General features: G+C 35.9%; 1 protein-coding gene across 1 annotated transcript; it reads right to left on the bottom strand.

The window, feature by feature from the left end:
* Nucleotides 1–7129: 7129 nt before the first annotated feature.
* On the bottom strand, nt 7130–14157 carry LOC145685498 (larval cuticle protein A2B-like). Its single transcript, XM_081757896.1, has 3 exons — nt 13851–14157; nt 10842–10943; nt 7130–7312 (listed from the first exon to the last, which is right to left on the bottom strand). The coding sequence occupies exons 1-3, from the start codon at nt 13863–13865 to the stop codon at nt 7130–7132; spliced, it is 300 nt and encodes a 99-aa protein (XP_081614022.1). The 5' UTR covers nt 13866–14157.
* Nucleotides 14158–24073: the final 9916 nt, after the last annotated feature.

Genomic DNA, 24073 nt, shown 5'->3' on the forward strand with positions numbered 1-24073 from the left:
TGATTTAAATTGCATTGCACGGTAAATTTATTTACGATTTATTAGTTATCTTAGTGTGCAATTGCTTATTTTATAGTTACCCTAGTATATACAGTCTAAATTCCTTGGTCTAGTATATAGAGCGAGCCTTTGATTCAAGAGGTCCCAGATTTAATTTCGGTTGAAAGGATACCGAAAGCATTCCAGTCGTATATATCACGCTTTAAACTGTAAACCTCATTTTATACATACTCGATGATAACAGCGAAACTAAATGCAAATGAATCAGTCATCGTTTCACTTGGTTAATACTTATTTATTTTAGGATATTAGGTTTCATCTGTTGATTATTGACTTGTATGTGTTTTCCTATATTTTAATTATGTGTTTTCTTATATTTTATATTTTCTTATATTTCTTTGTTGGAATTTGTTTTCGGTATCTTAAATAGGTATTTTATTTTTTTTGTTGCATTTGGTTTGGTTTCGTAAATTGCTGTGACATGATTTCAGTCGTTGATTATAGACTTGGATGTGCTTTCTAATATCGAGGTTAGCTATGCTTTGCTTAATTTACTTTCTGCTTTAACATTTTGTGATCTGCTTTCAGTTTCCTGTTATTGACTTGTATGTTGTTGTTGTTTTTTTTTTTTAATATTCAGTTAGGCGTGTTTTGTTTCTTTATTTATTTGGTTTTCCTTTTAACTACTCGTGATGTTTCAGTTGTTGATTTTTGGCTTGGTTGTGTTTCTTGGTATTTTGATTATATTCGTCCTTTTCCTTTGTTTCAATTGGTTGGCTTCCATATTTTTGTTAGGACTCGTTGCTTCCTCTTCTTGATTATTAACTTGAATATGTTTCTGATATTTTAGTTACGTGTGTTGTGTTTGTTTATTCATTTGGTTCCTTTTTTAAGTTGTGATGAGGATTTAGTTGTTTATTATTAGTGTGAATGTACTTTTTGATATATTCATTAGCTAAACTTTCTTTCTTTGTGTGTTTCGGTTCCCTCTTAGCTGGTTTGGTAATCTACCACTTACTTATTCTTGACTTGAATGAGTTTCTGATATTTAGTCAAGTGTGTTCTTTTCTTCGTTTAAAATGTTCCCTCTTTCACTTGTTTGGTGTGTTGTGATTTGACGATAATTGATTTTTATGTGCTTTCTTATATTTTGATTAATTGTTTTTGTTTCTTTGTTTCACTCCGTGCTCCTTTTTGTTATTTGGAGAGACAAAATAACAAAAGAACTATAATGGTCGTGAAAAAAAAAAAGAATCGATTTCGAGATTTCAACGATTTAAATGTATCATGGCCCTTAGTGTCTACAAATCGATTTTTGGATCTCAGTTAATCTTCTCATTTGTCGTCTGTCTCCAGCAATGAGATCCCTTGCCTTGAGGTTGAAAATTTAAATTGGCGATTTTGCCGAGAACGTATCTATAGGGAATTGACCCTGTTGCTTTTTATAAAACGTGTTATAATACTAATATTTTCTACACTGAAATTAGAAGTTAAAAGACAGAAACCAACTTTATTTTACCGCGTTTTATTCTTATGAGCTAATATTAGCTTATTGGTTACTTTTGTGATTTCTTACTTGTATACTGTGCAGTATCTAGATGCACTAGGCAGCACTCTAGTTAGCAGCGGGAGAACATGTTTATGTGCCCTGTAACAGGAGTATGCGATATAAACATTTAAAAGCGAAGATTGTGGGAGGGGAGGTAAGTTATAACGAAACATCTTATAAATGCACAATATTATACATATATAAAAATATATGTATAATATAAATTAATCATTAGAGTATAGATGGTGGTTCGAATATACGTTACATTTTAGATGGTTATCTCGCCCAGGACGTTACAAGCTGACATATGTAATGTATGTATAAGTATGTAATATCTGGAAGTATGTTAAATGTCGGTCATTCTGCAACGGCATGATGTAAAATCTAATGGCGGTTCATGGAAAGAATAAGGATAATGTATGGTTCGTACTAAGTCCTGTAGTAAATATAAGGATACCGTATATTTGTACAATATACTGCTGTTCGGGTAACGGATTCTTCTCAGTGTGGGTGAGATTGAAAGAAAGACAACAAACCCAAGTAATTTGAAATATACATGAATTCTCACTGTAAAATTAGAAGCTTTCTAAGGGTTCTAGTTTTAGGTTCGAAGGAAAAGATTATTTCATTAGGTTCGTTCGAATAAAATGTCTCCATTTCACGTCTAGTGGAAACGTCATCTCAGAAACACAACACGGTTCCACTAAGGTCACAAGTCTAACTTCACAGACAGTTAGGGGACAGTATCAACAGGGTTTTCTGAAAGAGCACCTTGAGCAACTTATAATTGCAACTGATTATTTAAATTGGGGCTTTCTGTGCAGCAACATTCAAAAAACAGTAACAGTGATTGGAGCAGTAATGCACCAATCGCAGCCGTCAACTTGTCAAATTTCCTTCCTGGGATACAAGATTGCAAAATGATCCATGTGTTCACAGATAAATATAATGTTTTAATGTGATCCTAAGAAGCACCGAAGAAGCAAATAATCGGAAAAGAGATAACAGGGAAAAGTCATAGCAGATGAGCTGGGTATACATCATGCCACTTTCTTTCGACTGCTAAGTGCAATAGATAAGGTGAAAACGTTAGACCCATGGGTGTTACATGAGTTGACGCAGACCTATAGGAACGGCCATCTGAAAGTGTGCAGTTCTTTGACTGTAAGGAATAACCGGGGAAGTTTGTTACATCATATTCTCACTTCACAATAAGAATATTTATGTTATGAAGGCTGCAAACTGCCAGAAGTTGGTTGATTCGTTATCAACGACCAGAATAGTTCCCTGAAGCACGTCTTTACCCAGTGGAGGAGGCAAGTGCCGTGCTCTATGGTGGGAGGGATCCATCATGCCTTTCTCAGGCGAGGCGAAACTATATATACAGATTGTTTTTGTACTGAAACACCATGAAATGGAGCGCAAACCTCCACGAACTGTCCTACACACTACACAATCCTCCATACTACACAAAGGAAGGAAGCCTCAATACTATACAATCATCCACACAGGGCCGCCCACAGGGGGGATGTATGGCGCAAGCTGCGCCATTGAGAAAAATTTTGGGGGGGGGGGTTTACTCTACTTTCGAACTAGCAATTTTACTGTCGGAATAGCATTAAAACACGATTTTGAGAAGCTAATTTTCAAAAATTTTCCGGGGTGAACCCCGTACCCCCCCTGCTTCGATACTCGATGGATGAAGTACCGCGCAAGTAGCAGTATGAAAGGAAAAGTTAGTTCGTTTTAAGAGAGAAGGGCCGTCCACAGGAGGGATGAATGGCGCAAGTTGTGCCATCGAGAAAAAAATTGGGTGGAATAAAAAAATTGGGGAAGAATTTTACTCTAATGTCGAATAAGTAGTTTTGCTGTTGTCAGAATAACATTGGAACACGATGCAATTTTTTTTTTAAATCTCGAGAATGAATCCCCGTACCCCCTGCTTAGAAACTCTATGAATGAAGTATCGCGTAAGTTGCTATATGAAAGGATGGCGCCAAGTTCTGGTGAACAACAGTTACAAACATTCAAGGAATCACTTTCAAATTTAGATTTGAAACTTGCCTATGTTGTCTGTTGAAAATTATAAAGTAGTTTGACATAACTGTGAGCTAGTGGTAACCATACAGACAACAGCAAAGTTTCAAATCTAAATTTGAAGTGAGCCAGTGAGTGTTTGTAACTGTAGTCCACCAGAACTTGCCGCCTATTTTTGTGATTTCAATTCTTTTTAAGGCCACTCGTACTTGGCTCTTTTACAGGAATGTTTTTTGTTGGATATCACTTCTTTTTGTAGGCTAATTTCGAGGATAACATTTTCTTTTGGTGTCAAACTCAATAACTTGTAACTTGCGTCTTACTTTTCATGTACAACGGAATTATATCAATATTTTGTAAAGAAAAAAATAATACTACTAATTGTAAAAAAGAATACCTGTGCCATACACAGTGTGTAGAAGTTTTTATACCCTTCAATATCCCTATAGAACATATTTAGTATTGTACACTACCAAGACTGCTAATAAAAGTAATGCCATTTTTATAATTACTACTGCCCCTACTACTACTACAAGCATTCTATAATACTACTACAGGAAATAAAAACAACAACAAAAATAACAATTACTAGTACCAAAAACACTACTGCTACACTGAGCAATTGTTTTTAGAGGACTTGAGTTTTGAGGAGGGAAGAGATTATTAGTTTTGGGGGGAGTGCGCCATCAGCTTTGGGGGGGATGGGCACCCCTGCATCCACATACTGCCCAAACAATGGCTCAGGCTTTCCCTAAGATCTAGTATGAACCTATTCCTAACCCACATTATTCCCCCATATATTCGGACTTCTTCGCATCGCAAAATCCAATCGTTGGCTGTGCAGTGACAAAACTGTATGCTTGCAAATGGAGACTATTTTGATTAATCAAGTGTAATTTTCATTTTTGTCCTTTGGAAATAACGCAACTAAGGTGGATATTTTTTTGCATTAACCTAATTTTTATATAAACATATGCTACACTTATACAGACTACATATTACATAGAGGATACTAACTGATAGTGGTGAATGCACAACATATGCGTTGCTTTTCGTTTTCTGGTAGTATTTTTTGGAAGTACAACATCTAGGTAAAATCCTATAGCTTTCTCCTCAATGCTTGCTATATGTCCATCATGATAGTAAAACACCTTTTTTTTATATATATTTCTTACATCATCTACCATTAACATTAATTCAACATTCTCACAAATTGATGCCACACATACATAAAATATTACGATTCGAGCTACTGTATAAAGTTATTATTATTATTATTATTATTATTATTATTATTATTAGTAGTAGTAGTAGTAGTAGTAGTAGTAGTAGTAGTAGTAGTAGTAGTAGTTGAAGAATATTTTCAGTAACATTTCAACATTAAAGATTGAATCTATGGCAAATCACTTTTCTTTTTTTTTCTCTCTTCACTTCAAGCTCTTTCTCCACAGTAGGAGAGTATACAACCGCGGTCAAAGCCACTGAATTCAACCCTGACCAGTTGGAGTAATGCCTTTTTAAACGATTTCTTTTGGAGATTATGTCCTTAGCGTCTAGATATCGATGTAAGAAACCCTATAGGACCGAGATGAGAGATTTTATGAGTTTGAAGCATGCCATTGGTTTTTAAGTTAAAGCTCAGAAATACTATGTTTCAAATTGAAAAGTATATATGTTGTCGAATCTTTGTGCAAAATACATTGTAAAATAGAATGGATTAGTCTGTAACGTCAATATCTTAACATGTAAGCATATATTGATGCCATGCAGATTAATTAAAAATAATAACTCAGTAAAATGAAAGAAATAATTGATCTACCAAGGGAACATTCCACTTTGGTGAATTCAAGTGCTGAAAATGATTGCTAGCAATGGATTCAGCACCAAAATAAAAAAAGAAAGCAAAGAAAAAGAGGGTGTTAATGGCAGACCGTGTACAGGTTGAGAGATAAGTGAGGGCAAAGTGCAAAAATAGAACGTTGAAAATGTCTGGAAATGCCATGTTCATTTTGAAACGAGTAGAGGCATTGAGGTCAAATGTTGGACATGAGGAATACGTGAGATTTGTGAATTGAAAACGGTCTTCATGAATATTTTATAGTTCTATAAAAGATAGTGTTCTAAATTGAGAATAATGTGAATCTGATACTAGTTAATAAATTATCTATTTATTTATTCGTGTGAGCTAGCTAAGTTTCAATATTTGGTGTGAATTTTTATATACGGGTATAAGAGGCGTATCGAGACATACCTCCCGAAGTTGAACTATGGTTAATCATTGCTAAATAAATTGGGTGAGAGTAAGTTTTCATTATAATACACTCTCATTATATATTTATATTTCCTACAGAACTAAAATAGATTTCTAATTGAATTTATAAACTTTAGGATGTCTGTTATATATTAGATTAATTTTTTGAAAGTTGTATTAAAGTTATACTTCTTGTTGGAAAGAATCATAGTACCATTCAACCTAGCTTGTGAAAGCAAGTTAATTGTCGATAAATATTCTAAATTGCAATATAGCTGTTAATTGTTATATTTTCATGAAAATATATTACTGTATTTCATATTTAATTTTCTACAAATCTTGTTGTAAAATTTTCAAGTTAAAACCAGATATTTTAATTATCCATTCTACCTAGTTTTCTCACTATTTAATTTGGAGGATTGAGGATTAATAATATTTTTAGAAGTAATTTCGCTAGATATAGTAAACAATAGCACAAAATTTAGGATGAAACCCGGTAAGGATCTCACGGAAATATTTAAATGCAAAGTTACAATTCTATCCATTATTCGTTGAAATTAAAAATCCCGCATACCATTATTAGTCCTGGTTTTTATAACCAGCGGCCCAAGACGGAACACTTAGAGGCACGTTACAAGTGAGAATCCATTTATTCGAACATCACTTATAAGTAAGCCTACATGACATCAATTATAGCCCTTTAATCAGTGTTGTTCAAGAAATCCTATAAATGAAAGGATTATCTATTTATCTATTTAGGTGTTACTTCTATTTCTTTCATAAATCGTGGAGGCTAATTTGAATCATTCCGTTAAAAATTCGTATGATCCGCAACTGCTGTGTGTTGGATCATTTGTTCGGTATTTGGTCTCGCTTTTCTGTATGTATAATTGCACATCGTCAATACTAAACTTTGAAATAATTGTGCCTTCCCAAAATAAAAATTATGGTATCCATGCTTCGATAGGCGCCTTAAAAGGGTAAATAATTAACTATCATCCGGAATTGTGTACAGAGTGTCGGTAATGTGTAAAACGTCCTAACTAAATTATATTTAAAACTCCTTTCTATTCGTATACTAATTTCACACATGCACGTTTAGATAAACTTCAGGATATTCTCGAACATGCTAATCAATTATCAAAAGTAATTTGTCAGCACGAAGCACGTTCAAACACTCATTTATTTCTTGTAGTGTATTATAGAAAATAAATAATCAAATAAGTTATGCAAATTTCTTTAATGTGTCAATTCAATTACATACAAAGAATACACTGATGTCATATCATATTTCAACCAAGGTATCCTCCGATGAGACCAGTGGTTCCGTATCTTTGGTATCTGAAGCTGCCGTTCGGATCAGCGATGCTGTACTGTCCTGCAACAAATGGACCGCTTCGGACCTCAGTCTGTTGCTTATTATCACCAGTCAAGTAATCACCTACAGTGTAGCCAAACTGGTATTGAGGGTAAGACTGAAAGAAAAGATATACATTGTATATAATGTATTGGTAACAGAGAATCATTTCCCGCTAAAGTCCTTTATGTACTCCTCTCAAAATCCAACTCCTGACATGTCCCAAAAAGAATAAGGTTAATTTTAATTATGATACCCAAGTGTCTCATCCTCCAACACTAGCACGCAGCATTGGCAGAAGTGTATCTTTTCCCATATTGTATGAATTATATGTTATGCAATTTTAGTTACTGTCTTAAATGTTTCAACTGTTGTTTCCTCAAACTGTCCATAATTGTAATAACGCTTAAGGATGTGAGTTACTGGTTTGTGCTTTAAGTCTATTTAAACTTCCCTTTCTAAAATTAATTTACATTAAATCTGGATACTAAATAAATTGCTAAAATAATTTACTAAAGTAATTACATAAATTTGATTCCTAAATTTATATAAATTAAAATTTTTCACAAAGCAAAGGACAGATTTGCAGAAGAAATGAATAAAATGAAACAATTAAAATTGCTTTTCATTTCAAAGCAACCAAACAAATAGCTCCACATTTAAAAGTTAACGTATGAGAGACCGTTGAACTAAATATTTGTTTCTCAGAAAATATGTTAGAGCCCATTGATAATGATTCTTGTGATTTGAAAAGTGTGCTTCTTATATGTAATTTACCATTTATAAGAATTCATTTCAATAAAGAGTATAATCCGCTTAAGGTGAGCGTAGCACAAGTGGTTTATATTTCTTGAAAGTCAAAAGAAAGGTTCATATTCATAAACAAGAAATTCTTAACTCAAAAGTCTCATAAAGAAATAGCATCACGTTTATGGTAATTAAAATTATTTGAAATTCAACATTGCAAAAAAATTTTCATAGAGCAATTCAAGTAGATCAAATTATTCTAAACGATACACAGTGGCTCTGTGGTAGAGAGGGGTCATTTTTTTCCGTTCCCAGGTGTTGCAAATTTGTGGTGGACAGCATCGTGTCAATGGGTTTCATTCTGTTCTCCCGCTTAATCCCACACTCTCATTTTATCAATACCATTTAAAATAATACACTTTTCTTATTCACTTCTCTCCTTTACCCTGAAGAGCATAAATGTGGGATTCAAATATGAAAAACTTCAATTCAATTTTTGTAATCATGTAGATAGTATTTCTTAGTACGTAAAGTTGAATGAAGAAGAAACTCTTCATATCATTAGGGCTGCTTTGGCCAAGTGGTAGAGCGTTCACCTCTGGTTCACGAAATTCTTGGTTCTATCCCAGCTCGCATCAAGTCAGCTTTTTGTGGAGAAACCGTGTGCGTGAGTTTTCTCGGTGTTCTCCCTTTTCCTCCCCTTTTCTTCATTCCACTATTCCATTCATTTCTCATCATTACTGTCTCCTTTAGCCTAATTGAGATATTCATGGGGCGTAAAACTAAAGATTTATTTTCATTTCATTTCGTCACTTCATTATTTTTTTTATTACTTTTGAGAATCGACATAGTTACAGGTAATGACAATGTCTTAGTCGGCCTTATCCGATCAATTCCAAATTTGAATTACAAATAAAGAGCAGCACATGTTTTAACGTTATAACTCAGATCAGTGCATCAAATTTTACTCCTTGTAATTATTTTTGCCGTATATTTCCTTTATGATTTGTGTGTCAGAATTATTGAAACTGCAACCTTTTCAATCTCGAAACTGACAAACCGATTATTGTGAATCTTTTTTGATTTTTTTTTTACGATGCCTCGTTTCCAATAATTATGTATTAACTAAATATATGTTTCTGTTTCAGGTTATTGGAATTCTGTTTTGTTACATCCATCATACTTATAAATATTTCGATTCTTTTGTTTGGTTGGAATATAATTTCTTTTTTCTACACTGCCTATCTGATTTGTGCATTCGCAATTCAGCCATACAACCTGTTGTTCTACTACCAGAACATCACATGTATAGGTTTTAAGTACTATACTATGTGTAAGTTGAGATCTTTAGATGTTCAATACTCCTTATTATCAGTATTACAGACAAAGAATTGTAAATGAATACATTATTAATTACCTTTGAAGAAACGAAAATGCAATGGAATCTTTCAGTTTAATATTCCACTATTATACGCGTTAGGCTAAGGGAAACGGATGCTAAAGCAAGTAAATGATGATGGATAAATGGTGGAATGATAATGTGGGAAAGAACGAAAGAAACTGAGAAAACTACGAAAATGAAGCTATCTACCATAAACTTACTTGGTCGGGACTCCACGCACAAGAGGTAAGCGCTCTACCACTAAGCCACCCTACCCCCTTTAATTACCTTCGAAATAGTATACGAGATACATATATTGTAATTGATATGTTTACAAACATATCGTGTGTATGATTCTTATCTTATCGTATAATACGATGTTTCTTCATGCATAAATTTTATATATATATATATATATATATATATATATATATATATATATATATATATATATATATATATATATATATATTACTTAAATTCATTTGTTGTCTTATACGTTAACTTGTGTTGATGCAGGAAGGACCAAAGACATTTTGTAGTAATGGACCTTAGGCTTACTTTACGTACATATAACTAAAGTTATTTGATGTTGATGTTTGTATCAATGATTGATACATAGTATAAATAGTAGTAGTAGTATTAGTAATAGTTATAGTAGTAATTTGTTAGTCTGATTCGTATCTAACCTCAGTTTCAGCAATAATTATGCGTAAGATCGGATTGACATTTTATGAAGAGCTTCAAATGTTAGATACCAAAATTCGAAATCGTTGCCACACTTACTCTATGTACACTCATATCCAAAATTATTGTCGCATATCTATAACTGTCTTCTTGTAAGAATATAATTTGATAATGATTTTGCAGGGTACTTTTAATACTGATACTATGTGTATAATCGTGAAATGTATATTTGTGGTAAATTTCATAGGAAAGAATTATAAATACAAAAATTAGAATGAATCAAATAAAATGTTGCTAAATGGGTAAGAAAGTTTTATTTTCGTTTTATTGTTCTTATTTACCGCTCTTTTGACATGAAACTTGCCACATACATGTCTTTGCTAATTATACACATACTAACATTGTAAGAAATACCGGGCGAACTCGTTCTCAAATTGTTCAAACCCTGCTCCCGCCAAGTGAACTTTGTGATGGACAAACACCGTGTGCGTGGGTTTTCTCGGGGTTCTCCCGTTTCCTCCCACTTTCTTCATTCCACCATTTCATTCATTTCTGATAATCACCGTCTCCTTTAGCCTAACCGGCATAACCGTGGGACGTAAAACTCAAAGATTTCATTTCCTTTTTTTCGTTCTCAAATTATATTCCTACAAAAACATATTTATAGACATACGACAATAATTTTGGACATTAGTGTATCTCTATGATTGTATTAGCCATTCGACTATACATGATGATCATTAAGACCAACATTTATAACACTCATTAAAATTGACTATATCAAATTAAAATGTTGCAGAATGAAAAAATAAAAATTAAATGGTGTACTTACGTAGTAATTGTAAGCACCAAGTCCATATCCACCAAGACCATATCCTCCCAACAAACCAATGGCAGAAGTGGCTGCCACGAAAGCAGCGAGCAGAACAAGAACCTGATAATGGGGAAAATATAAAATAATACATAATGTACATTTCTAAATGATGTAAGCATGTTTAACATACAACAGTAGGATAGTTATGTTTCATACGAAAACAAATTCTCTTAGGGTGTAGCAAAATACTGAATCAAATTTAGAAAGTCTGGTAACATTGCAGGTTACATAGAAAGGAATACAAAATCCAATATATTTTTGAATGAATTAATATTTTTTGAAAATTTTGACAGTCATTAAGAGAGACATAAATGTTAAAGTGAGAGAGTATTCCGGTTATTTATAAATTGCAATATCATACATTACAGACTTGTTTTTGAAGAAGGTTTCGCTTCTCTTTCGAAAATATGAGAAAGAATTTTATTTGCAATTTTGACCGAGTAAGTTGAAATAAAGGAAATATTTCTTTTAGAATTGACTCTAAATTCTATTCATTTTATATTATTCTTCTGTTGAGTTACTTGTAAACCATTAATATTTACGAAAAATACTCATTGATAAGAAATCAACATTTATATGTAAATGGTCTCTAAAAGTCATTAAATACAGCGCACTTCTAACTCTCGAACAATATATTACATGATAATAGGTCTGTATTACCAATTTAAAAAAGAAAGGAAATGGCATCCTACTCCTAAATAGATGCAAGCTTGTACAATCATATTGACAGAAGTCAAGACTGTTTAATTTTTCCAATAATACATATTACATTAGTTCTAAAGCATAGGAAGTTCTAGTTTAAGTGACACAACTATTAAATATATTTAAATTAGTTTTACGGCTTGCGGTAAAGTCGAATCGAGGTTCGATTTTTAATTGACCATATCGTTTTTTAATATTTTTTTACTTATTTAATAGGGTATCATTCATTAAAATAGCACATTATTGTATTCCATACTAAATAATTAGTTCGGTAGCAACAATAAATAAAAAAAGTAATAAATAAAACAAAATATTTTATCATTTCCTGCTTTTTACAATTTGCTTTCATACGAAGCTGAGGAAATTTCTCATTCAAATTTGATCAATCGATACATATTATGATTTGTTTTACTTTTGATTCTATGAATGTAACGGAAATTGTCTTATTCGTATAATTCCATACGTTAAAAAATTATTTTACATTTTGTCTCTGTGCTTCTACGCTTTTGCAGAATTTGAATAAAGATAGCTAGAAGTGATTACTAAACTAAGAAACTGAATTCACTAGGGTAAACCCCGAAGAAGCCGACCAGTCAGAATAATAGTCTACACATTATACGTAACGTTCGGTTGATGTTAATGTTCTCGACCGTAGACTGATATTTCCTTCATTCAAACTCCCAGCTTTCTTCACTATAACTAATTAGAACCTCACTTCTAGTGGCACCTGGTTCTCCCTTCCCTTTGGTGATCTTACTATCAACGCGGCAACAAAGAAGTAGAAGTTTCTATCTATCTACATTTACATAAATAAATAGCATCAGAAATTCTGGACAGACTTAAAAGAAAGAGCAATGAATGCGGATGGAAACAGATTGAAACTTCCATCTTACATAAGATTTGTATCATATGATAAGCTAAAAAGATGACTTTGTTATGTTGTAATTTACATAATAGCGTAATAGTTATTTTGAGACGCAGTTGATATTATTATACATGTCTTTAGCAATTATAATCTGAATATATGCAAAAGTATTCAGTAAGTTGAGCTAAACATCACAACAAAAAATATCATCATACTTCATACTGTAGGAATTTCAACATTACGTATATCTCCAATATTTTTAGACACACACAGTTTTATTCTCTGCAATAGTATAGAATAACTATGTGCCGTAACACACATAATTACAGAACGTTCTCAAACTCTTTGTTCTATTAATATTATCTAGAATAGAAACAGACAAACAATCTCCAACAAAACGACGACAGTGATCATCTTGAATAGAAACAGTGAACGTTAGTGCTTTCTTTTCAAACACTGTCGCTCTAATCTATCTACTCATTTCTTAAACCCAACGTCTTCTATTTGGCTTTAAGTGGCGTATTGTGTGACTGAGCTACCAAAATTACAATGCTGTTGTTACTCGATGTTATGTTAGTTATAATAGTGTAAAGAGCCACATTCAGGAGTCTTGTCTGTGACTGCAGCAAGAAACTGTAGAGCGCATTCAGGAAATTAAGTACTTGGATTAAATTTTCTACACTTAAGCTTTTAAATGTATGCTATATGGTTATTGTCTCGGCTACAAAGGTTGTTGGTAGTAATGGCAGAAACATTTTTTTCTCAAAAGTGGTATTTTTTACCATTCCGTTCCTTTCTCTGAAGCCTCTCAAATAGTAAACGATACCTCCGGTTTATACTGTAGACAAACTAAAATGACTATATATCATTGTTACATACTTGTCTGATCTGCTTCATTTGTGGTACAACGTATTAGTAGAACATGACGGAGATCTGTCATATCGAATATCTTGAAACCGTTGTAATACATAATTAATGATGTACTGAGATTAACTCTCCCTTTTAGAGTCAAGGCTAAATAAGGGGAACCCAAGCTCAAAATGGAAGTAAATAACTACTCGAGATTGCAGTCAAGAGAAATAATTCTATTTGCATTCTTACGAAGGACTATGCATATAGTGAACATAGTTTCTGCTAATCCTCCACGAAAAGCTGGAGACATCTTTCAATCTTTGAGAGCTTTCAACCCTTCAACCTCTTCTGATATTATACTCTTTTGGCAAAAAAAAAAAAAAAAAAAAAAAGGAAAGCCCCTGAGCAGCTTGTAATATTGCGAATAATCCTTCTTTTGCGCGTGGATACAAAGCGTAAATAAAATAAAACGAGTATCAAAACTTGTGAAGCAAAATGCTTAACCCTAAATGATTTGAGAGCTAAATAACAAGAGAATATTTACTTACAGCAACGGTTTTCATGGTTTTGGATTTAGTTGATGACTGTAAGTTTGCAATCAAACTGTAATAAACTGGTGAACAATAATCCTTTTTATATAGGGCCTAAGGGACTTTCCTCTGAAAAGTGAAATTCAATGAAAAGGTCTGTCTATATTTCTGACGTAGCAATTTCCTTCATATTTTTAGCGATATTTGGCGATAATATTTGTACAAACAAGATGAAATATTTTCACAGGAAACACTTCCCCGGGAAACGGATCATTAACAGTGAAACATAAACTTTAAAAAATACTATCAGCAAAATGTTTGAAAGAAATCAAAAAATTCTTTTATAATTGAAGTGGAAGTTCTTGACAATTTAATAATGAGAAGAATTTTGTGTCTTAAATGTTTTTTTTCTTCTGATTTTGAATGAAGTTACAACTATGATAATTGACGTTGCGTTACCAAAGTAACATGATTTAACAATAATTTAAATAAGAATTGCGTATATACTATTTTCTTTCTTCAAAAGAGACACTTGGTAAGCCATGCGTTCAATAACAAACAATTAGCAATGTAATTGTTTACAGCAGTTTTTTTTACATCCATGCATAGACAGTTATAACAACTGTAGTAACCATGTATTCTCACTAAATTTTAATAGCTTAGTGTTTATAAATATACACAAGTAGACCATAGCCTAAAACGTTCTCTGGCTGTGGGTGCTGGACAATCTTTAAGAAAGAAAATATAGAAAAAGGAATACTATTATATGAAATTTAACATCCCAAGGCCATAATGAAGTGATCTGAAAGATAAACATTGATTTCTAAGCATTTTTGTATACCTATTGTGTAAGCCGACTGGATCGAAGTTAAGTCTCCTACAGCGAAGGCAAGAAAGATAAAGTTTTCCATGAGAAATCACATAGTAATAAAGAGGTGCGAGTAAGGTTTAAGCTGGAGAGCTTAGAAAAGTTAAAGTATGATGACTTATTTGCCTAAATCCAAATTTGAGTTATACAGCGTTACAATAGATAATAATCTTGTTTCCTAATGTAGCTACCATTTCCCTGCATACCACTATCAAGAAACTCCTAATTATTTCTTTTTCAAATACATATTGCAATTGTTTTATTTATTAAATCATAAATAATTAAATAATGATTGTAAATTCATCAATAGGGTATATATACACTATTGCCATTGCTGAGAGCGAAGAAAACGATTCAATTTTTTTCTTTAAAATATTGATGTTAAGAAATTCTGGATTAATCAGTCGTTTAGAATTATTCACTTTTCTAAGAATAAATGGAAAACAGGATTATTATCTGAAAAAGTACGAACCGCCTGAAGTGTCTCTTTAGTCAGTGGAAACCTCCCAATTTAAGTGTATTTTACTACCTCTGACACCCATAATATTCAATCTCGGATACTACTAACTATTATAAGTAGGGACCCAAGACGGCCTTGCTTAATAAGAACAATCCTGAATTTACATCTATCCTATTCGCTCAAAAAGATGAACAATCCAAATGTCTTGGTTTTCTCGAATACATTACTTAATATCATTAGTGCAATATTTATACATTTTCGCTGTTATTAGTCATCGGCATTCAACTAATGGGAATAACCCGCTCTCTCTCTTATTCATTTTTCATGAGTGTTGAGTTATTATTTAATTAATTCTGATGTTTGAGAAAAAAGCAAGTGCATATATAAGTCTATGGTGTGAATCAGTGATCCTCAAACTTGTCGGGTTCTAGAATTCTTATTTTACAGTGCCATTTCGTAATGATATTTAAAAATGTGTTGTCATATTAAGGAATATTACATTGATGTATTTTACATAATTATTAATATCTGATTGTGTTAGTATGACACATTGGTAGTACTGTGTAGAAAATTTGCGAAAATGTATATTTTTTTCCATTTAAATAAATAATTACCTACATATTAAAACGCCTGAATAATTGTTTGGAGAAAACAGTGAAAAAAAAACATCGCCAGGCGTAACTGTCCCTTTTCGAATTGTTCATGAAAATAGATTGTACCAAATGATAGCGTTGAAAATGCAACGCTTAATTATGAAATATGAACATATCTTTGTAGTTCTAAAGAAAAAAATCTTTGAGTTTTACGTCCCACGCTTATGCTGGTTAGGCTAATGACGGTGACGATGAGTTATGAATGAAATGGTGGAATGTAGAAAGTGGGAGGAAACGGGAGAACCCCGAGGAAACTCACGCACAGGGTGTTTGTCCACCACAAAGTTCACTTGGCTAGGCCTAAGATCGAACCCGGGGCCCCAAACACCAAAGGTGAACGCTCTACCACTGAGCCACCGCGGCCCCGTTCTCAAGAAAATCTGGAAGTGAAATTTTAAAAAAGAAAGAGCTCGTTTCAATTAATAGAGTACCCATTTTGGAAATGTTCAGAAGAAAAAGGTTAATCCAAACTAGCATTGCCAATAAAATATTTATTTATGAAATATCAACGTACTCACCTGAAGAGATTTCAAGAAAATCGTCCGAAACAAAATCACTTCATAATTAAATTACCACTTTTGTTATTGTTCAAGATTACGACAGATTTTAGCTTTATTAATGAAATACTTTCTTTATGAAATATAATTACTGCTTCTTATGAAGCAGTTTCATCTGGAATAGGTGATGCGAAAGTGCTGTCTCATCTGGGAAAATGATTTCTAAGCCTATTGGAAGAGATCTATCTCGTCTCGCATCTTACTACAATAACTGTCTCGTCTAATTTCGTGGGTAAAGTGAATATAAAGAAACTTGCCTGGCTCGTTTTTGAGAAAATCGTTAAAAAAACTCATCCCCATGAATAAACTATCCCTTCTGGAATTTACCTACAAAACCAAAATTCAACAAACTATACAGTAAGGTTGCTAATGATACGTTGGTTCATAAAATATCAACAAAGTCGTTTTTTCGAAAAAAAAAATTGCAAAATTTCATTTTCACCATTTAGTAATTATTCTTGTGTGGGGGATGGACATAAAATTCAAAAAATATCACTCAATGGGATTTTATTAAATGCTAAACTTATAACTCCTTGGATACGTTGAACGATATGGCGTCCAGCTGAGTATACACAAGAGGTGTTGAGAGTAAGAGAATCAAGTCAAAGTATACTAAAGCTGTGAGGAAAAGAGTTGAGTTGATTTTGAGTTTAATGTCCCGTTCAGCAGCGAGGCTATATGAGACGTGGACCTATTGATTAACGTTGAATCCGAACCACATAAGCTCCCGGAATCGAACCCGGGCGGAATCGAACCGAGTCTCCCACGCCACAGACACGTACGCTAACCGCTTAGCCAGATAGAAGCTCTGTTTGAAAAAGACACTACTACGTTTGTTAAGCGCATTGAAAAATTAACACTGTTTTTTGCACTTTTTTTTTCATTTTAAAAGCTAATTACATTATCTGGACATGAATCATTTTAAGTTCTGATAGGAGCATTAGGTAATCTTAAAGATGTTATAAGATGTTATATGTTAATGATCACACACACACACACACACAAAAAAAAAAAAAAGATTCGATTTTTCCCTGAGTATTGCATACTTACATCGAGATGAATGAATGGATGGAAAAACACATCAGCAAATCACTTTTTCAGCGTGTAGAGACTATGAAAATATAAATTCACTGAAGTTTTAAATTTATTTCCTTTTTCACGATCGCCATAATATTTAATTTTCCATTGTCACTTGAGAAAGAAAAAAGCTTGTCCCTGTGCTGCGTAATCACGATCTACAACAATCACACTGATTCATGATATTGATATAAAAATAGAGCATGAAGCTTATTCGACAAATGTTTGCTAAAATACAGGGTGCGGCACGTAAAACCGGCCCGTCGTAATATTCTGGTATATTGTGTTTTTGGCAACACTTAAATAATCTACCTTCCTACCAAGAGATGGCGCGTCGAGGTCGGGTCGACTTACGTGACCTGCAGCAGTCACGTGCAGCCGCAGCCAGTGAAACTTGTCGAAACCAGTTGAGAAAAATTCCTCGTTGTGTTAAGCCGGGTGAGTGTCAGTGTGCGATAATGCCGTATTCGATACCCGAGCGTGTTGCCATTGTTGAAGGGTTCATTCTCACTGGATCTTTTGTGAAAACAAAGAATTTGTTTCGGGAGAAATTTCCAGGACGTCATACTTACCTCATCAAGAAACCTAGCCTGTCTTGTGTTTGTTAGTGTGCCAGCAAGGACAAGGTATTGAAATACGTACCTGAGAGCATAACACACATACTGCACTTACAGGATAGACGAAAGTTATCGCTTTCGAAGGGTTCCTTGTCTTTTGAACTTCATTACCTTCATCTTATTTTCTCATCTCGCATCTCATTGTTGCTCATCTCTTATTTTGACCAGTGGGCCTGGGGCCCAGCACTGGTTGACCCGATATGGCGACTGGAGGACAACATGTCGGACTTCCTACCGTAATAGCTGGTCCTACCGTATCCTCTGCAGATTCGGATATCAGACGTAGGCACCGAGATTCACACCGTACCGACAATAGCCCGGAAAGATCACGATCTCCAGTTATAGGTCACCATCACACACCATCTCCGAAACGTCATCGCCGTAATAGCATCTCAGACTCTGATAGTGAGCGACTTAGAATCGACGACACAGAGTTTCCGTCGCTATCTAACAGTACAAAACAACCAATCTATTCGTTCTTACTTACAAATTTTGACACGAAGTATCAGAACGAAAAGCACATCTATCTTCAGCTCACTAAATATTATCGGCGAGCTCAGATCTCACAAATTGTTGCCACCAGAAATGGGATGATCATCAAATCTCCCGATCAGCATCTGGCTACCACTATTCGTAATAAGTTCAGTTACGAAATTTTTGGCAAGAATGCGCAGCTCACTAAACTGACTGACCGGAGAATCAAACAGCCGCCTCCGCCACCTCGCACGTCTGCTTTTTCCGTCGTCATACGAGGTGTAAATCCTGACCTCAATGATGATGAGATTCTACAAGAACTCACAGAAGAAGGGCACAAAGTTTCCAAGTGCATCCGCATTAGAAACGACCGAGGTCCTACTTACATGGTCCGAGTGTTATCTCAATCGCAGGACACCATCAACCAGCTTCTTGATAACGGAGCTTATATATATCGCAAACGGCATCGTGTCGAGCCCTCACGCACTGCACGACCAGTACCGATCCGTTGCGAGCGTTGTCAAGAATATAACACGCACACCAGCGCCAACTGCAGGAATAATTTGAAATGCGGATACTGTGCTGGAATTCATTCCACACGTACCTGTCCGAACCTGCAGCGTCCACCGCAGTGCTCAGCTTGTCCTGAACAACACCCGACTTATAGCTTTAAGTGTCAAGCTCGACCCGCACCTTCACCAGATAAACCTCACTTAGTGGCACCACTTCGCACTCAAAGTGAACCATCGACCGACCCCACTCCTTCCTCCAATGTACCACCTGATTCTCAGCCTGTTACAGTATCGCAACTTCTTCAGTTCATCACATTAACGCTACAAAACGTTCATCCTTTTCTACGGCCGCATGTACTACAACAAATACAGTATGTTGCCCGCTGCATATTCCACGTTACCTTCAATGCCACCTATACAGGCCAACGAGTCCACTTTCACACCACCCGCTTGGAAACATCTGTTTAAAATTATGAATTTCTTCATGGATATCGTTATTATCTTTCTCAACATCAGTTCCCTCAATCAACATAAACCTCTCTTCGAACAACTTCTTCTGGAAGAACATGCATCAGCGTTTCTACTAAACGAAACGCATCTCACACCTCGCATGTCTTGTAAGTTCTCAGGATACCAGATCTTTCGAGCCGACAATCAAATACCAGCCCTCCGCGCCAATGGCGGCGTACTCATTGGATTTGCTTCTCAGTTACCTTATCGTACTTTCCAAGCTCCTATTTCCAACCTTCCAGAATATCTTATCACAACCGTCTATTTCAAAACTTTATACATCACCTTGGTGACCATCTACGTTCGCCCCGGCCATGCAATACCATACTCCTTTCTTCAGTATATCGCAAACAATTTTCGGCACTTCATTATCATGGCCGATATTAACATTCATAGTAGACCCGCTTACCAGAAGGCTCAATTCCAGGACTTAGTTACAACACGCATACCTTGCATTCTGCATAAACTTCCAAAATCAACACGCCCTCTCTCAGATACCACACCGGATGTTGTCATCACCTCAACTACCCTTGCCGGCAAATGCCATATCGAAGTCTTAGACCCTCTTGGCAACGACCACCTTCCAGTCAAGTTAACTATCAAACGCTCCTTTCGACATCACTGTTCTGTAAACATTCCACCGAGGGAGGTCCCTAGATTTGACAAAGCTAATTGGGATAACTACAGAGTTCATCTCACTTCTAAGCTTGAACATCTCGAGCCACCAAATACGGAGGATGAACTATACTCGGCGCTGGATACTATCACCTCTTCTATCCATACAGCATCTGCCGAGAATATACCTACCTCGCAAGTACATCCATGGCGTCCTCGATTACCACCTCAATACCTTCACATGATCAGATGTTCTCGACAATTTTACCGAGATTACGTACGTACAAAGAACGAGGAGGCTCTCCGCCATCACCGACAACTCCAACGTACAGTTTGAAACTACGTTATAGCCTATAAACTTCGAAACTGGGTCAAAACGTGCAATACACTGAACGCAACTTCACATCCTACCAAATACTGGAAGAGATTTAATGCATTGACTGGCAAACTCACTCGAACACCTTATCCTCTCATTGACGGTGATCATCCACTCACCTCAGATAGTGCCAAAGCTGATGCCTTTGCGAATCACCTCCAAACCATCTTCACGCCATTTCCTCCTGAAAGATCTGAACGACGCCATCCGGCATATACGTTTAATGTTGATTCTCGTCATCTTCAACCCAGTACAGAGCATACCTTTCCAGCTCATCACGAACTTACCACACCTATCACAGTTCCAGAAATTCGTGAAGTCACAGCTCGCAAACGTAACACTGCTCCAGGCATGGACCTTATCACCTACCGTCACATTAAAGAGAGTCCTTTATGTTTACTGCTCCTGTTAGCCCATATTTTCACTTTCATTTTACGTACCGGTTTCATTCCCGTCAATTGGAAAACCTCTAAGACCTTAATGTTTCTAAAACCTAACAAGCCAGCTACCTCAGTATCATCTTACCGTCCAATCCAATTAACCACTGTTTTCTGCAAAATTCTCGAACGCATTCTTGTTAACAGACTTCATCCACATTTCTCTCGCCATCGCATCATTCCACTCCATCAAGCAGGTTTCCGTCCTCGCATTGGTGTTCATGACCAGCTCTTACGCCCTACCAATCTCATTACGAATCATTTTAACCGCTCACAGCCATCATGTTTACTTCTATTTGACCTTGAGAAAGCTTTCGATAAGGTATGGCATCTTGCGCTTTTCTTTAAGCTTCTGTCCTGTAAACTACCAATGTGCTACATCCGATTCATTTTCAACTTTCTATCATGTCGCATAACATACATATCTGTAAACAACTCCTTATCACACCCTGTCTTTATTCATTCCGGAGTTCCACAGGGCTCAGCATTATCTCCACTTTTGTATCTGCTCTTCGTTGCCGATCTTCCTCCACTTCCTTCAAATGTACATCTCTTCCAGTTTGCAGACGACACGGCCTTTCTTGCTCTCGGCAAAACGATCCATCAATTGAACACAGCACTCCAATCTGCCATCGATATCTTTGTTAGTTGGTGCTCGAAATGGCGATTACGCCTAAATTCTGAGAAGACTCAAGCAATAGTTTTTCTTGACCCTAAGAGACGGTCCCGTGTCCATAGAAACCCAACACGCCTGAACCTTACTGTTCTTGATACTCCCATCAAACCTACCAAACACGTTAAGTATCTAGGCGTTACATTCGATACTCACCTCACATGGCGTCCTCACTTAGCTCAGATTATCACTAAAGCCTACAATAGACTGAATCTTCTTCGCCGACTTTCTGGCACAACCTGGGGCCTACGAGCAGATACCATTCTCACAACATATAAGGTATTCCTACGACCCGTCCTAACCTATGGGTTCACAGCTTGGGTCGCTGCACATTCAACCTTTTACAGCAAACTCAAGATCCTAGAACGACACGCCCTGCGTATTGCATATCGTATAAAGCTACCCAGCCCTACACAAGATCTGTATGATCGCATCCCCTTTCCTCACATCCTGTACCACATTGAAAAGCTTCGACTTTCCTACATCACCAATAGACTGGCTCAGAAGCATCCCCTTTTCCTCGATATTCTACACAGTGATATCGATTATACTCCACAACATCCTGTTCGCCACCCGCCACTCTCCCTCCTCTTTACTTTATACCGTTATTCACTCCCACCAAATCATCCAGATCAAGACATCGCAGCTGCCTTTGCCATCCATTCAGATTCGCACTACATCTTCCCATCATACGCACAGTAATCCATCTCTTATAACAGGGCTCATTGTGTCTTTCATCATGATCCTGAGCAGCCCCAGGATCGGAAGATAACATGCATTCGTCTAACTAACCCTTCCCTTTACTGTGTTGTGGCGTTCAGTGCACCTCACTCTCATCTCCATCTCATCACCTATCCTAATGATTATGGCTAAAGGCCATAATGTCTGCTATGGTACTTTAATACTATATAATTTATAATCAATAAAGTTAATATAAATTATTAAATCGCATAGACCATCCCTGCTGCCTCCTTTCTATATTAATATTCCTTCTCTTCCCGAGAAAAGGGCGTAACCCTTGTAAGGGGCTAGCATGCCTTCAGCATGCTAGCATTGTGTAAAAAAAAAAATCCAGGACGTTCTGTGCCAGCAAAAAGCACCATTCAGGAATTGATTGAAAAATGGCGGCGTACAGGATCGGTTCAAAATGCTCCCAGGAACAGACGACCATCTGTCTGCACGCCTGAATTAAAGATGCAGGTGGAGGAGATAATGACAAGAAGTCCTCGAAAGTCAACCAGGAGATTGAGTCAACAGGTTCATGCGAGTGAGAGAAGTTGCAGATGTGTTTTAAGGGGACTGAAGTTAAAACCGTACCGGATAAGTGTTTTGCAAGAACTGAAGGAGCCTGACCTGCAGAAGAGGGTGCATTTCTGTTCATGGCTGTTGAGCAATGTTGCCAGTGGTTTCTTGGATCCACTAATGCTCATCATGAGTGACGAGGAGTGGTTCCACCTGTCTAAGTACGTAAATTCCCAAAACAACCGGTATTGGTCGACAGAATATCCACACGCAATCCACCAGGTACCCTTGCATGATGAGAAGATTGGTGTTTGGTGTGCCATTTCCGCCACACGCGTTATTGGGCCCATATTCTTTGAGACGATAGTGAACAGTGACGTGTATATGGGAATCCTGGAGGAGTTTTATACACACTTGACCGAAGAGGAGCGTCAGTTATGTTACTTTCAGCAGGACGGTGGAACATGCCACACATCAGCTGCATCATTGTCCCTTGTGCATGAGATGTTTACACCAGAGAGGACAATCAGCAAAGGCTTGTGGCCTCCTCGGTCACCAGACTTGTCCACGTGTGACTTTTACTTATGGGGACTGTTAAAGGGAATAGTATACGAAACAAATCCACACACGATTGAAGAACTCAAGACCAGGATCCAGGATGTCACCAATAGCATTACAACACAAGAACTGAAAAGGGTATATATGAATCTCCTCAATCGTGCTCACATGTGTGTTGAAGTGGGTGAAGGACACTTTCAGCACCTGCTGTGAAGGTGAGTAGTCATATTCAATACGTTACATTTCATTTATGTGTTGTAGTTAATCACATTCGAATACATTACATTTCATTTTATGTCTTCACTTTCCGGGCCGGTACAATAAATATGCTGTTACTATAATATATGTTTTCGAAAAGACAAAGTAGAAGCTCTTTTTTTTACGATAATGGTTTTCCTGTTATTAAAATAAACGTAAAATGAGATACGACAAATTATTTTACAGCTTTTGGTTACAAAAGTAGTCACAATGTCACTTCCTACACTCAACAGTGGTCACCTAAAAGTTCATAAGGAATTCCCACCACCTATGGGACAAATAAGGTTAACGTGTAGCAATACGGTTGAAGTATCCGTCAAACAGTGCATTCGATTCAAATATGTTAATTAGCCT

The sequence above is a fragment of the Thermobia domestica genome, chromosome 5 (genome assembly GCF_964235325.1).
Source record: "Thermobia domestica chromosome 5, izTheDome1.hap1.1, whole genome shotgun sequence".
Classification (NCBI taxonomy): Eukaryota; Metazoa; Arthropoda; class Insecta; order Zygentoma; family Lepismatidae; genus Thermobia; species Thermobia domestica.

Bases quoted from the DNA above. Each gene is read 5' to 3' on its own strand.
- LOC145685498 (XM_081757896.1), bottom strand. The intron at 7,313-10,841 runs GTAAGTACACCA...CTTTTCTTTCAG, and splicing joins TTGGTGCTTACAATTACTAC to TCTTACCCTCAATACCAGTT.